The 16,855-nt window shown below is 39.9% G+C and overlaps 1 protein-coding gene across 1 annotated transcript in view; it reads right to left on the reverse strand.

Annotated features, from left to right (window-relative positions):
• LOC311001944 (uncharacterized protein) overlaps positions 1-13,851 on the reverse strand; it is a gene marked incomplete at both ends in the record, with an annotated part of 67,388 nt that extends 53,537 nt beyond the window's left edge. The window contains 3 exons of the mRNA XM_083993123.1: positions 9,341-9,571; positions 13,252-13,728; positions 13,848-13,851. Of these exons, the coding sequence (XP_083849249.1) occupies positions 9,341-9,571; positions 13,252-13,728; positions 13,848-13,851 (712 nt within the window). The remainder of the gene's footprint in view (positions 1-9,340; positions 9,572-13,251; positions 13,729-13,847) is intronic.
• Between the last annotated feature and the right edge of the window lie 3,004 nt (positions 13,852-16,855).

The raw sequence follows: 16,855 nt of genomic DNA on the forward strand, positions 1-16,855 counted from the left end.
ACAGGCTATCAACAGTCACACAATATTGACAATGATGCCCTCCCAATAAGGTCACTTACGTTGATGCATATGTATCTCTAACAGGCAACAGATTGATCACAGACACGTTGGCATCTTCTAAACCAGGGGTTTTCAAAGTGTGAGAGAGTGAGCCTCCCTTAATGAAAAATAAACAGCTGTGCCCCCCCCCCCCCCCCCCCCCAAAAAAAAAAAAAAGTAACATAGCCTATTTATTAATGACCAAAACAATATTGATTCATTAAACATAAATTGGTCTTTCCTGTAGGATTTGTTTGATTTACAAGCTTGTTTCTCAGCATATATTAATTATCATGACAACATAAAGCACTGATGAATAAACCTAAACATTGATACAGAACTCTGTAACACACTCATCACACAAGCAGCTTCATGCTCTCCCTGTGTGATCATCTGGGAAGCAGACAGTCTGAGGTTGAAGTTTATATGCACAGGTGACACTGTGACAGGTCTCCACTGTACGTCTTGACCACATGTCAGCTGTAGTAGAGGAAAACTCTGCCGCGACGTGCAGCTTTTTTTTTCTTTTTTAGAAGCTCCGGTATATTGCGGCTTTATGCGGGAGGACACGCGGTAGGCGCGGTAGGTCCAATGTATTTATCTGAGCTTGGTCACCGTGACCAACGCTTTGAGCTGCGTTCATATGAACCTGGCGCTGTGCAGCACCTGACGCTGACCTGACGCTCTTTTTCTAACCAGAATATAGTTCCACAGCCGACGCAGCGCTGCATTCAGCTGAGCCTGAGGCCCAGCTGAGCTCCGCTCAACGTGACACATCAGCTGAGCATAATCCCAGCCTGTGTGATCGTGGTTTATATTTTTTTTTTACAGTCTATGGTTTTATCATATCGCAGTATAATTGCAAATTACAGGCTACTGAAAAAAACATTAATAATTTAGCCCTATGTGCAAGTGACATGATGTAACTCATCTTTTGTTTGAATGTTTACAGTTTTTCTTTTTTCTTTTTCTCATGTCGCGCCTCCCCTCAAACTCTCTGGCGCCCCCCAGGGGAGGCGCGCCTCACACTTTGAAAACCCCTGTTCTAAACCTTTATTAAAGGGATAGTTCAACATTTTGGCAAATTGGCCCATTGCCATAATCCCTATAGTTTTAGGAGTAGGTTCGTTACCTTTGATTGTCAGTGCAAACTATTTTTAGAACGGTAGAGCCGAGCCGCAAGCTGCTCAGAGCTATGCTACGGAGGCTCATGGTATTTCTTGGTTTCCCTCATCAAACTCATCAAATACTCAATCCAACAACTCCAAAATGCTCTTATGGACAAGTTGTGACCTTCACATTCACCACGTTATGGAACAACTGAACGTTATGAGACGGAGTTGTTTTCGAGGCAAATTCAGAGACTGCTTGCAGGAAAACTGCCTCCGACGGGAACGCACATCAGCGGTTCTGCATGAATTTACCTTGAAAACAACCCAGTCTCGTAACGTTCCATTATTATCTCATAGCGTGGTGAATGTGCAGGGGTCTCATTTATAAAACTGTGCGTGGGATCGTTACTAAAAGTGTACGTACGCCCAAATGCCAAGTTTTGCGTGCGCCAGTAAATATTCAGACTTATAAAACCCTGCGTACGCACACTTGCAGGCAAACTTCCCTTTATAAATCACAGAGTTCCTACAAGTGTGCGCAGCTGAATCCGCTTCACGTTCCGCCCTGTACACGCCCTGTTTTAACCGTAGATGGTCAATGCAAACCACCACATGAATGCCATCTGCATGTCAATGAGCCTGACGTGCTGTTGTTCTGTCACTGTTGTGAATTAACTGCAGGTGTGAAAGTGGCGACGTGACGTGTTGCTGCAGCTGTTAACGGCGTCAGCGGCTCAGAGCGCACGCGGTGTCGTTTTGGTGCGCTGCCTCTCACATGCTGGACCCGGTTCGGCACATTTACAACAATGACAACAGTTTTAATCTGAGTTATTAACCATTCGTCATGGTCTCCCTCTCCCTCCTTTCTCCTCCCGCGGTGCCATGGTGCAGAATTACGCACGGGGCTCACCGCTGTATTTATACATTTACAGTATTAGACTGATCGATAAAACTTTGAATAATTAGCGGAATCAGTTACATTCTGAGGAATGATCAAACATGACACTTCTCTTGATAACAAGAAAACAGAATGTAACAATTGTGCGAACGATTACTGGATTTTTTTCTCCAGGGTTTGAGATTTATTTGATTCTCGATCATATATTCACAGTATCATAGGAACATATAGTTATTTACACCATGCATTTATTCCATGCAGCCGCGCCGTCCTCTCCTCCTCCTGCGCTCTGGGAGTGAACAATATGACGGAGAGATGGTGGTGATTAAATATAGAGAAGGAATTTTGATTTTGAATTTTAAGTTAGATTCTAAGAAGATGTTTCTGAAACACCAGTCCGATGCAAAATAAGGGCGCTGTTGAATTAAATCACCGTGGCAACATGGATCTAAGGCATATGGGTTGAAATTAAATGTGTGACGGCCGATAATAAAAACATAATCGTTCTTCTCAATCATCATTTCCTGAGTCTGACTTCAGTTCACCACCACACCGTCTGTGTCGCCAATTCCCCTTTTCCTCCAAACCATGCGTACGCATGGCTCAGAGTTTGCTTAGAGCTGCGCACATTCTCCCGTCAAGTTTGTTTTTTATAGATCACAACCTTGGCGTGAAAAGTCACGTACGCCACTTTCAGGCCCGTTTTGTGCGTACGCAACGGTTATAAATGAGACCCCAGGTCACAACTTGTCCACCAGAGCATTTTGGAGTTGTTGGATTGTGTATTTGATGAGTTTGATGAGGGAAACCAACAAATTCCATTAGCCTCCATAGCGTAGCTCTGAGCAGCTTGTGGCTCTGCTCCGCCGTTCTAAAAATAGCTTGCACCGACAATTAAAGGTAACAGACCTACTGCTAAAACTATAGGGATTATGGCAATGAGCCAATTTGCCAAAATTTTGAACTATCCCTTTAACCAGCAAATAAATCCAAGTGTACGGAAGAAACATTTCCCTTAGGGACTTTACATAGTGACTTTAAGAGCAAATCAATGAGCAATGAAAGTTTTCTCATGGCCTACAGTATTTCTGCATTCCAGCACATTATCAGCAAGATATTTACTTACACATGCATATTGTGAGTTTCAGTTAAAGCCATTTTCAAGTGATAAAATAATATCAATTCTGGAAATCTGAGAGCACAAAATGAAAAACAACCTCTTCTACTGCTTAACACTGGAGTACACACATTCAGTCTTAGTGTTGTCCCTCTGTCTGCGTGATCTGTTTGGCCGGTTCACGTTTAAAGCAGCATAATGAAGACTGTCTGCATCGTGATAACCCTGGTAACAAAGTATTTAAAAGCAGATTACGACATGGACAATAATGAAAAGTCAAACAGTTTCCAAAACAGCAAGTTATTATTACATAATTATAACTATTAAATGTGGGCCTGACAAATATGTTCAAAATGTCCAGTAGTAATCCCACAATGGAAAGTGTCTGTATGTTACTTTGAAAGTTAATCTAAATTTACCTCTGCACCTGCTGTTGACAGGGGTGAAGATCTTGCTGGTAACTCTAAATAAAAAAACAGTTTAAAAAATTTAACTGAAAAGCCACACTCATCATATGAATTGATAGACATTATCTACTATCTGTACCTGATATTAAGTTGTTTGCTTTGTTGATCTTGTAAATTATGGAAACCAGTAAAACAACCAGGACGCTGGTCAATGCCAAAGCTCCACTCAAGAATAACACCAACACACGAGGGGCTTCCTCATCTGCAGAGCCAAACGTCATAAAAAATGCTTTCTACATATTGACATTTATAATATGGGATGGATGCTTCTAGAAAAGTGACTTACCCTTGATGCCCAGTTTGGTCACGTTTCCAAACAGTATGTGTCCACATGAGGCGACAGCACAGTAGTAGGTCCCAGTATGAGAACGATTCAGGTTTGTCATTGGCAAGTTGTAGGCACAAGTGTGTGTCTGTGTGTCAGGTTTCCTCGCACATGTATCATTACTGTCTCCATGAGTGTAAATGAGTCCTGGATGAGATTCTTCAGAGTCTCTGAACCAGTAAACACTGTGTCCTCCATCACAGGTCCCAGTCTGCACTGTACAGTTGAGAGTCACTGAGCCTCCAGGCTGGATGATCTCAAACACTGACTGATGGACTGAAGCTCCGATCTCCCAGCCTGAACCCTTTACATTGACAGTAATACCCTCTGAAAATTCAGTAATCACTGTAAGCTTGCCTGCACAGAAGTAAGTAGCAGAGTCTGATATCTGCAGATCAGTTATCTTTAAGTCATTCCTATCAGATTCAGTGTCAAGACTGAAACGTTGATTGTTCTTGAATTCACCAATAAAGCTCCCATTGTTATTGAAGCCAAATACAGTAGCGATGGGTCTTGGTTTATGCCCGAGAGTTTGCTTGTACCAAAGCTTTGTTATGCCACCTTTGTTATAGACACATGGCAAAGTCAAGCTTTCACCAACATTAGTTGATATAAAACGTCTCACTTGATGAACGGATGAGGACAGTTTCTCCTCAGTCGACTGAGCTGAAGAGAAATGAAAGACAAAGTGAATGTATATTATGAACACATGAAGACATTTAACAGAATCAAAGTGCAAAAACAAAAACAATACTCACTTATAATTACCCTCACGAACAAACACGACAGGCACAAGACAAACAGTGCAGATGTCATCGTGCTCAATTTCTCTGGGTGAATGGAAACAATCTTGATCTGTCCTTCACTGCTGTTTGACAAGATTGCGTCTGATTGGTCAATCTTATGCAAATGACACTGTATGTCCAAATTTGGAAACTTGTCAAGTTCAATGCAACCCACAGAGTCAAGTTCAGAGAATTACGTACATGGTGAGAAACACATGTGACAACCCATAAAGAGCAAGGTGTTTGTATGTAAATGAACACAGGACGTTGTGCGTTCTCAGCTTTAATATTTGATTTTCATTCCTTTTATTTTTTTTCTCCTGAGAGACACGGCTGTTTTCTGATCGGCTGATGGATACGATACATGCAATTCACTGCACTTTTTATTTTATTCTAAATGAAATCACATGGTGATAGTGATGTCAGAAACAGTATAAACAGTAAAAATCTATAGTAAAAAAAGCAACAAAAATTTGCAAAAAAAATGAATTGCTGTTGGTCATTTGCAGATAGTCAGTCATTAGCTATCAGAAATGAAACACATATTAATATAACAAATATGTATATCTATTAATAACGTGAAATGAAATGATATGAACTGTGGGGCATCCTAACAGGAAATACTTGCTAATATTGACGTTTCACTAATATGAATATATGTTAGCAATATTCATCTCTTTGCGATATTAAATACACCAGCAGGTATGTAGCACCTGAAATGATAGGTTATGTTATTCTATTTTACATAACAGTATTATTTATGGTGTCAGTGTTCACCAGCAGTCTTCGGAGATTTTGAATTAAGTCTGCATGACTGTACCAGCCAGCACGGGGCAGAGTGGAAGTGTCTGTCATGAAGTACTACCAGCCAATAATAGAGTAGAAGAGTTTGTTTTTGTTAGGGAGGAATTTGTGGTGATGCCGATGAAGAAGAAGTACAATCCTGCATGCTGAAGGAGTTTATTTAGACTTGGCCAAGGAGAACAGAAGAGTCGTCATCACAACATAAGTGCGTGAGGCCACCTCAATTCTAAGGGTCAAACAGTAAAGCTCAGATTCTTATATGAATGAATGAATGAATGAATGAATGAATGAATGAATATTTTATTTTCGTGTCATGCCACCACTGTGGCCCATCCCATATGGGATTACAAGACACAATAACAAATACAAAAAAACAAAAACTAGACAGTCCTTCCTGTAGGTGTTACTTGCCACACAGGTGTGACATAAATAAACAATTTCAGATTACTTTCAGTACTCAACAATATATCGCTCTTCGTCTCATTGCCCAAGCCTCTTCAAGAAACAAAGAAAATGCAAAAATATTCAAATAAAAAAGAAGTTTTAGCTTCTCAGCATCGTCCAACCACACAAATTCATTATTTGGATCTACTTTACTAAATAAATATACTTATTTTATATACTTATAAAAATACTTATACTAGAAATGGACCGAGATAGCAAAGGGGAGATGTGTTAACATCCAATTGGCTGAAGTGCATAACACGAAGATAAGGATTCACACCAGCTAAGAAATGAGAGAGAAACAATAGTATGTCTGTCCCCCCGCAAGTGTTATCCAGTGACGGAGAGCGTTATCATCTGATCTACAGCTGTGTCTGCAACCAGCCAGAGAGTGAGACCGAGGACACCAAAGAGGGACCATGGCCTTGGCATGTTCCTCAGAGAGAAAATAGGGCAGATAACTGAAACCAGCAGTAATCTAACAGGAAGTCACTATGACACAGGGATTGACCATTAACTACACAAACTATCTATAGGAAAGTGAAATTATTCTCTAACAGTTTTGAGTTGTATTTAGCCTCAGTAGAGGGAAGTGTGTGCCAGTCCTGCTGGTGAAAATAAGGAGTGCGCTCATTCTACAGCACATCATTGTACAGTGACTGCTGTAACATATAGACATTAATAAAGACATGTATTAACATGATCCGTGGTAAACACACAGTCTAATGTACTGTAGCTAGTACATCGACCCAGGGCTTAGGGACCTACAACCAATATGGCGTCACAGATGCTGACTGGAACCACATGCCATGTGAGGTAGTTTGTCTTTTTTTTCTTTTGCAGCTATGATTGACAGCTTATCTTGTCTTTTAAATCATGTGATCACATAACCTCTGACTCGTCATGTGATCATCACTCCTTAAATGACAGCTCTCCACACACCAGACCCTGAAGAAGACTGTTGTACAGTCAAAATGCATTGTTCTGTATCCCTGCTATATTAAAGGATTTTTAACTTAAATAATTCACTAATAGTGCCTCAATGCCTCTATTTGGACTTCCTTCATCAAGGACTTCCTTTTAATTCAGTAATCTGACAGTCTTGTTTTTGCCAGAGTCATTTTATTACACAGCTCCATGAATGTTTTTTTTTTCACTTCCACTTTTTCTAATACTACTATTGACCTGTGACAAACCAACAGGCTAAGCCAACATCACAACAGCAAACCTGTCATATCTTTCTCTCTTGTTCCCTGTTCACGTCCTATTTTATTTTAAAGTTCTGTGTCTTGTCTTCCTGTGATTACCTCATGTGTCTCACCTGGTTGACTGTCCCACCTGTGTCCTGTTTCTGCCTCATGTATTTTACCTCAGTGTTTCCCAATTGTTCTTTGTTGCTTTGTCTGGGTTCATCCAGTGTTCCTGCGTCTGTTCTTTGGTGGTTCTCTTTAAGTTCTACTTTATCCGAAATTCATAGAACTGTGGTTACATACGTAAGTTAACCATTGTTTAGGATACCAGTTTTTCATTCTCACAGTACTTCATTGTGTGTCCTGTTTAAGTCTGCAACCTTAACAAAAATGAACTGCTCAATGAAATCAATACATGTACACGGACAGAGGGTACAAATCCTGTGCTTAGCCCTGATGTGTTACTACTACTATTACTAGGTCACATCAGGCTCAGTCAATGTTTCCATGTCATTTCCATTGTGTTTGTCCAATCCAGTGGGTTTGTGTTGCTTCCTGGTGAGTTAAGGCTTGTCTGGCTGAGTGGCCCCTGATTCTCTGACGAAGTGGCTGCTGTTACACAGATGATTCAAGGTTTTCCACTGTTGTCTTTGGATGGTTATCCTGTTGAACTAATGAGCTGCTCAGAATTTTGTTTGCAGGACCACGATGGCCCTCAGAGGCTTAACACAGCACAGCTTAAGAAAACACATGCAAACAAAAGCAAACTCGCAAAACACCAAATTAAGACATCTGTTGCAAATCTGCACGCCCGAGACACACTGCTTTGACTCACAACACAAGCAAATACACAAATGCACTGTAAATACACACAAGACAAAATTGATGAGCAACCTGCAAATATACACACAACACAACCGAATACAGAAACACATTTCATGTAGCAGAGATGACAGCAGAAGTATTACCAGAAGTACAAAGTGGCACCCCGGGTGGAACAGTTGGGTGATGTTGTGAGTGTTAATGTTACATTTTTAAGTTGCAGTTGCAGAGCCACTTTATGCAACACTTAGTAAAACACAGTTTAAACATGCGTGTGCCACATCTATGTCTACCACGGGCTCTCTCCACTGCACGTGTTTATGCCACATTTACCACAAAACCCGAGTGCGAATAGATTAGATTTATTTTTTCACCAATGATGCAACACATTGAAATCACAATGCACAAAATTAGGTTAAAATCAATCAGTGTAAAATCAAACACTGTAATATAATTAATTTCTGCTGTGGTTATCAAAGCCCAAGAGCATGTTGTACTATACAAATCCATGTGCCCTCCTAAATTTACTGGTGTAATTATGAAAATTGTATAATGTTAATATTTTACATACAGTATTTGGAAGAAGACACCTTTACACAAAACCAAAAGACCTTAGATATTTACACTTCTGCATCAGATTCTTATTACTTACACCTCATTAAAAATTGCAAGAATGTATCCTCTTACTCATATTCAAATGAAAGTTATCCACTTCTACTTCTTCACACTGGAGTACACACATTCATCCTCGGTGTCTTCTGTCTGTCGTCTTGACCTGTTGGGCTGTTTAACACTTAAAGCAGCATAATGAACGTCTTCTTGGTTCACCTGGTTCCAAAACATGAAAAAATGCAAATCTCAGTATGGTTCTTTATACAAAAACGTACCAAATCTGCACAAGCACTTGTTGTTCTTCAGCTTCTATTTAATAGACAATATCAAGTATGCTCACCTCGGAAATTGTCATGGAAGGAGCTGAAAACCGGGCTTGGAGGTCTGGTTAAAAAACAAACGTTATTTCATTCAAAATCCAGACTTAGTGATAAAAGTTAATGCTTTAATATAATGTTGATGATTACCTGGAGATTCGTGTGTTTTTTGCCTGTTAATTCTGTACAACGAGAAAGCCAGTGAAGCACTCAGGATAGTGGCGAATGTCAGAGCTCCAGTCAAGAAATACACCACAACAAGAGAGTCCAACTCATCTGAAAATCCACCAAGAGAGAAAATCAGAGCATTTTCTGTTTTAGTGTGGTTAAATCAGTGCTATATATCTGCCTCAAAGGGATTCACAACACCTTTGATACAAAGATTCTCTTTTGTCGACAGTGACTTACCCTCAAAGTCCAGCTTGGTCCCGTTTCCAAACAGTATGTGTCCACATGAGGCCACAGCACAGTAGTAGGTCCCAGTATGAGAACGATTCAGGTTTGTCATCGGCAAGTTGTAGACGCAGGTATTTGTCTGTGTGTGAGGTTTCCTCTCACACTGATCATTCTTGTCTCCATGAGTGTAAATGAGTCCTGGATGAGAATCTTCAGAGTCTCTGAACCAGTAAACACTGTGTCCTCCATCACAGGTCCCAGTCTGCACCGTACAGCTCAGAGTCACTGAGCGTCTTGGCTGCCTAATCTCTGACACTGACTGATGGATCCAAGATTGGCTGTTATAACCTGAATCCTTCACACTGACAGTAACACTCTCCAGAAATTGTAATGCGTATAAATAAACAACACAGCAGTAAGTAGCTGTGTCTGACGTGCGTAAATCTGTGATTTTCAAGTAATTTTTCCCACTTTCTGTGATCAGATTGAAACGGGAATCGTTCTTAAATTCATCATGGAACGACCAGTTGACATTATGTTTGATGAAAGTAGAGATGAGCCTCGGCTTCTGTCCCAGACTGTGTTTGTACCAGTAAAGCCTTGCAGATACACCGTGATACGAACACTGCAAATTGACCTCGCCGCCGACATGAGCTGATACAAATCGTCCCACTCCCTCCGGAGGAAAAGGTTCAGACTTTTTCAAATGAGCCATCTGAGCTGGAGTGACATGAAAGACAAAGCCAACGTTCACTCACATGAACATGACAGAATCTGTATGATGTGTACCAACTCAAGTATATTTTTATTCTATATAGTTTAAGATGTAAGATGATATAAGATGCATGATAGAGGTTCCAAAAATTGAAACTTACCCACTATCCCCAAGATCACACATGTGAGGTAAAAGGCGAAGCCTGGAGAAGTCATCGTGTTCAAATTGCTGAGTTGACTGAAACAACATTGGTGGTGGCTTCAGTCTTTAGAGACATGAACACATGTGATTGGCCAGCTTGAAGTGACACTCTGTGATCTCATGCTTACAGTTTCCAATGGTGTGACTGTGAGGCAGCAGGTCATCTTGACAAGAGAATAAAAATACTAAACAGCTACCATTACGGTGTAATATTGCTGCATCAGAAACAAGAGCAGTGAAATCACAATGAGTTTGGAAATGGACTTACTATTATTACCAAAAATAAATGAATGCACATTTGAACAATTCATTTTTTTTTTTTTATAAAGGGTAGCGTTTCTGGCCCAGTTTGTTTTCTCGTGATATGTCTGGATTTTGTTAAACTTCTAATCACCACAATCAAAATTCACTCAGCGATGGACTGATGGAAAAATGTATATACACTTGACATCACAAAATGACAGAGGCCCTGATGGAATATTTAAAGACACAGTTTCTGAATACAGCCTTTGTGATCTAGCATTTTGAAAATGTAAATGTTCTATCCAGTGGCCTGTGGCTGTTTCAACACTCTAACTTAAAATATGTGTCTAATGTCTAACATTTATTTTTAGAGCAGTCACTTTTATTTATTATTTTCAGTAACATACCACAAAAGTAGAAGTATTGAAATACTGTATGACCTGATGGGGACTCTTTATAGGCTGTTTACTGTAGTAGTCTTTGGACATGGGGTATTTATGTAAGACTTAAGAAACCAAACACCTTTTACATCCTGCGGAAAACCACAAAGCCCACTGCACGAACAACAACCAGTAACAGAGAGTATGGCAACAACACATACCAGTTCTGAAGGTTACTGTTTCAGGTTATTTCCATGCTCACCAATGCAGTAGTGTCATGAAATACTGTACAAAATGTCTCCTTTATTCACTGCGTAGTGTTAACTTTTAGGTAATGTTAAAAAAAAAAAAAAAAATTTAAAGTTGGCTGTTTTTCAGTCAACGTGCACTGTGGTGATGCTTTGTGTCTGTTTGCTGTTCACAATGATGGACGGAGTCATGAGACTTGACTCTAAAAAATATCTGTAATTTTCAGGCTGAGCTGTGCCCAATTGTCATCCAATGATTTCATTATTTTTTGAAATTACATATATCACCCCTACCTGTGAGTACCAGTACCAGTACCGTATTTTGACCGACACATGTCACAGGCATGTCTTTAAGACACCTGGAAACTAGCTTAATTTGTGGAAAAGGGGCATAACATGTCTCCTTTAATAAATCTGACTGAATGTGCAAAACTTTTTCCAGCCCCTTCTGCTGCAGCTTCATATCAGTAAATCCTGAGCAACAATTGTGCATGTAAATACAGTTAGAATTTATCACTTCTTCTTTCTGTAACATGACTATCCTAGTCTACCCTTATGGACATTCAAGGGCAGAGCAGCAGCTCCTGTCAGTCTGAGAAACTAGAATGTTAGCTAACCTTAACTTAGCCAAGTGGAAATCATTAGTTGTATTTTTTTTTTTTTTTTTAGATGTGATTTGCCAATTATTATTTACAGAAAAGTACATACTAAACATACATTTTACTTCCAAGGATCACAGTCATGGAGCTACAGTATTATCACTTAAACAGTGACTTTTGAAGTGACTTTCTGTATCTCAGATAATAATTGTCAGTCTAAAAGGCCTACATAGGCTAGGTGTAAAATGGAGGTATCATTTGGCATTTTTCTTATGAACTATGAAATCAACTTTCAGAGCAATAAGCTAGACAAGACAGAATTTCATCCAAACGGCAACTTTATTTTCTCTGACAACCACGACACCACTGGACTGTGATGTATCAAGCAACTTCTGCATGGACACATGGAACATGTCTGCACAGACCATTTTCATTTAGGCTATGTTTAATGACATTCAGATAATAAAAGAAAAAAGAAAATACATGATCTGGCTGAAGGTCAGCGAGGACAAACACATAAAGTCAAAGAGAGTTTTGATCCTCAAAGCTTAAAAAATTGTAGAACATCAAATCATCTTGACATCAAGTCACATAAAATAATTTCCTCACCACTGACTTAAAGGTGTGGTTCATTTGCAGGAAAGCAACATTGTGCATCAGCATAAGATGCACACACAATGAAAGACTATGCTTAAGGACTGTAATGCATACATTCTTAAATGCTAGACCATGAGTAACCTGACATATCCAGTTCTACTGCTTCATGCGATGGTACACACATCCACTCCAGGTTCCATCCCTTTGTCCTCTTGACCCTTTGTTGAGGTTCATGCTTAGAGCAGCATAATAGAGTTTCACTGCATGTTGGTAACCCTGGTAATAAAATAAATCAGATTGTGGTTGTTTAATTGAATGTGTCTGAACATCAAGTCAAGAGTTAATTCAAACGGCTGTTACTCACCTGTGCCTCTGCTCTGGAGGGGGATACAGATCCTGTTTGCGACTCTAAAACACAGCAGTGATCCAATTTAATGTCCAAACTTGAACGTCTTCATTGAATACAAGCTGACAGATACTACAGTACAATCTATTACCTGATAGGAGGGTGTTGGTTTTGTTCATCTTGTAAATCATGAAAGCCATTAAAACAACCAGGATGATGGCAAATGTCAAAGCTCCAATCAGGAAGAACATCAACACCGGAGAGTCTTCCTCATCTGCAGAGCAAAGTGTCAGAATCAGAGCTTTAATAGACAGTAGACATAACTGGTTTCATTTTGGGATGGCAACAGTGAGATAAGTGACTTACCCTGTACCATGTCCAGCTTGATCCTGTTTCCAAACAGTATGCGTCCACATGAGGCCACAGCACAGTAGTACGTCCCAGCATGAGAACGTTTCAGGTTTGTCATCGGCAAGTTGTAGACGCAGGTGTGTAATTGTGTGTTAGGTTTCCTCTCACACTGATCATTCATGTCTCCATGAGTGTAAATGAGTCCTGGATGAGATTCTGCAGAGTCTCTGAACCAGTAAACACTGTGTCCTCCATCACAGGTCCCAGTCTGCACTGTACAGTTGAGAGTCACCGAGCCTCCTGGCAGGATGATCTGGGACTCCGACTGATTGACTAAAGTTTGGATATTCCAATCTGAATCCTTCACACTGACAGTAATGCCCTGCGAAATTTCTATCCTATTCAGAAAGCAACTTATGCAGTAATAAGTAGCTGAGTCTGAAACCTGCAAACCTTGAACCATCAAGTGATTTTTACCACTTTCAGTGTTCAGCGTGAAACGTGAATTGTTGGCGAATTCATTAAAAAAAGTGTGTCCCTCGTAGGTGTAGAAAGTAGAGATGAGCCTCAGCTTCTGCCCCAGACCTTGTTTATACCAGTAATACCTTGCGGCGACGCCACCTTTGTAGAAACATTGCAACGTCAAGTTGCTCCCACTTTCAGCTGCCACAAAACTGGTGTTTTGATACACAGATGAGGATTCCACAGGAGGTTTCTGAGCTGAACACAAAAAAGAGAAAAGGCAAATGCAGATTTTGTAAAATGTGAGAAAAATCAAACACATAAACACATTTATGTCACTAAGAGAAGCGAGTTTCAGCAGCAGAAATGAAACTCACCCATTTCCCCCAAGTTCAGAAATGTCAGAAATACAATAAAGACCTGGGATGTCATCCTGCTTAGATTTATGTGTGAAATCAAAATAACACTGGTCCTGTTGCTGCGCTCAAGACAAAAGACTGCGCTTGACTGGCCAGCGTGACATGACCTACTTATCTACAGTATGTGAATATCTCCACCCCCAGTGTCAGAATGTGTTTTTTTAGAGCAAAAGAAATGGTGTAGGGCAGACCAGGATGTCTTGTCACACCTTTTGCTTTCAGCTCAGTTTCCTCTTTCAAATAACATGACTAACTCAACTTCCAGATTAATTGAATGAAAAAAAGTCTCATGCTTGTTTATATTTTGACTTCTCACTATAACATAGAGCTGTAAAAGGTCAAGTACATAGTGGTCATTTGTGACAAGTTGCCCCATCCCAAGTTGTCACACTACATATTTTATAAGTAACAACTCAACACCAACAACACTGCTATGATGCTGTGGAGTGAAAGACAAGGATTTTATTCATCCAGATATTAAAAATTATCAGGCTTGTACTAGACATCAACAAAACATATTCAAGACAGCTGAACACTTTAACTGAACAAAACCTGACCCGACAAAATGAAAGATGAGGGAACATATAGCGGCCAAACCAAATAACCAAGTAACTCAACAAAGAAAGATGTGAATAATCTAACAGATATGGGTTAATGTAACCCTACAGTGTAAAACACACTCAATGTGAAACACTGCAATGTTAAACAAAAAACAGTGTGATTGCCTCTTTTAAAAAATGAGAAGAAACAGTGTATGTGACTTATAGTGTTATTTAGATGTAAACTACTACCATGGGTGGTTATTCTCCTGTGTGGCCACCACCCTTAAGCCGGTTCAGAGAGGTTGAGATAGTAATGATGTGACTCCTCCCCCTGGAACCAGTCAGAATGAGAGCTGCAGCATTCTGGACCAATTGCAGGCAAGGCAGGGCCCACTGACTAATTCCAGAGTACAAGGACATGCAGTAGTAAGGTCTTAAAGATACAGTATAAGCGCATTGATGAGTCTTTTTAAGTCAGTACATGAGAACTGTGTTTTATTTAAGTGATGGGATGTAGCTGGTGGAAACTGGAATTTATTTTTTGGAGTTTGGCAAAGATGCAGTAGGGGGGGGGGGGAGGAACACATTCAGACTAACTCTGCCTTGTTACTATGTTATTTTCTGTGACATCACCTACAGTACATGTTTCTGAGGCACAGCTTTGAAGTTCAGAGTGGGCTAGGCGGTGTGCATTCCCCCACTTGTCACCCGGCAGCGGAGTTATGAAATCGCTTCCTGTTCGCACCTTTCTTTGCACCAAGCTGTGAACTCATTGAATTCAGCTGAGTTTACAGCTTATAGTGTTGCCCACAATTGCATTTTAAATTTTTGTAATGGTAAGGACATACATAAAGGTCAGACTGGTACTAGATGTAAAATGGCCTGGTCTAATTGTATCTTAGTGAGAACGCTATCAGTTAGGCCCACTGTGACACCGCCAGACTCACTGTGAATCTAATTGTAACGGTGAACTGTAAAAGCCTCATATGTCTAATGGGTGTCAGGTATTTAGACTGGATTTGTGTAGGAATTAGGTCGACAAAAGAACTTCCTGTGTGAACAACACAATCTTACCACTCACTTTGCGGTGGCCGCGGTCAATCATCTGATTTTCTGGGACACATGGTGCACTCAGCCACTGTAGTTAGAACAAGCTACTGGATATGAAGGGCATTCACACGTTATCATCTCACGACCAACATGTTACTTTATTAGGTGAGGTTTATAAGATAAAAAGAAAATAGCATCAAAAGCAGATACATGGTATTGTTTGGTTGACCTAGGCGCACTAAATCATCATTGTTACAATCATGAGGTGCAGAATCCTTGAGCAGGAACATATTTCGTACAAATATCTAATTGCATATTATAAATACAGACCACAAAAAAAGTACAAAAAAGCCTTAAACTCATCACATACATATACATAAAACACATTCCAGTTCTTTTTGGGGGGCTTTTTATTGCTTTTAATTGACAGCACAGTAGAGAAACAGGAAATGGGGAGGCAGAGAGAGGGAATGGCATGCAGGAAAGGGCTGCCCGATGCGGGATTTGAACCAAGGTTGCCTGCAGTGAGGACTGTAGCCTCAACATGGGACAGCAGCTCTACCAAGTGAGCTAAATGCCGCCCCCGAAAAATCAAATTATATTCAATCAGTACAAATATCACAAGTGTTTCTATTATTTCAGGCTGGAGTACACACATTCAGTCTTGGTGCTGTTCCTCTGCTTGCTTGATCTGCTGGATGGTTTAACATTTATAGCAGCATACTGCAGGTTGTCTCCATCTTGGTAAACCTGGTAACAAAACATGAAAAAGTATATCAGGATATCATTACTGTTAAAAATATAAAGCATCCATACAACAAACATAATGTGCATTTAAATAATAATTAAAGGTCCCATACTGAGACTTTAAAGTGTTTTATTTGAAGTGTTGAAATAAAAGAATGGGTATGAATAGCTGGACCAGAGCTAGTAAGTATGAGATAAAAGATTAAGTCCGCACACCAGAAGTAGCTACTGCAAGTTTTATTGAGTGTAACGTTTCGGGCACCTGCCCTTCGTCAGACATGAAATATATGAAATAATAATAATAACATTGATATAAAAGAACAACAACAGGTCAGCGAGCCAATCAGAAAAGGGGTTTTAAGCCTATGTGGGTCTCAGTGGGCTGGACTTGAAGCATGGCAGTGGGATTTGTTGTGACATCACAAAGTTACAAAAGTCCCGCTTGACTGTTTTTAGGCTCAGTTTATGAATACTGACTGTCACATTTCTTCATAGAGTGTTTGATACTTTCTCAATATAAATATCAAAGTTATACCTGCTATATAAGAACACATGGAAATTTACTTTTACATAATATGGAACCTTTAATGAATTCTCAAAATAAATGTCACCTCTGGATTTGCTGTG

The sequence above is a fragment of the Trachurus trachurus genome (assembly GCF_905171665.1).
Source record: "Trachurus trachurus genome assembly, chromosome: 18".
Lineage (NCBI taxonomy): Eukaryota > Metazoa > Chordata > Actinopteri > Carangiformes > Carangidae > Trachurus > Trachurus trachurus.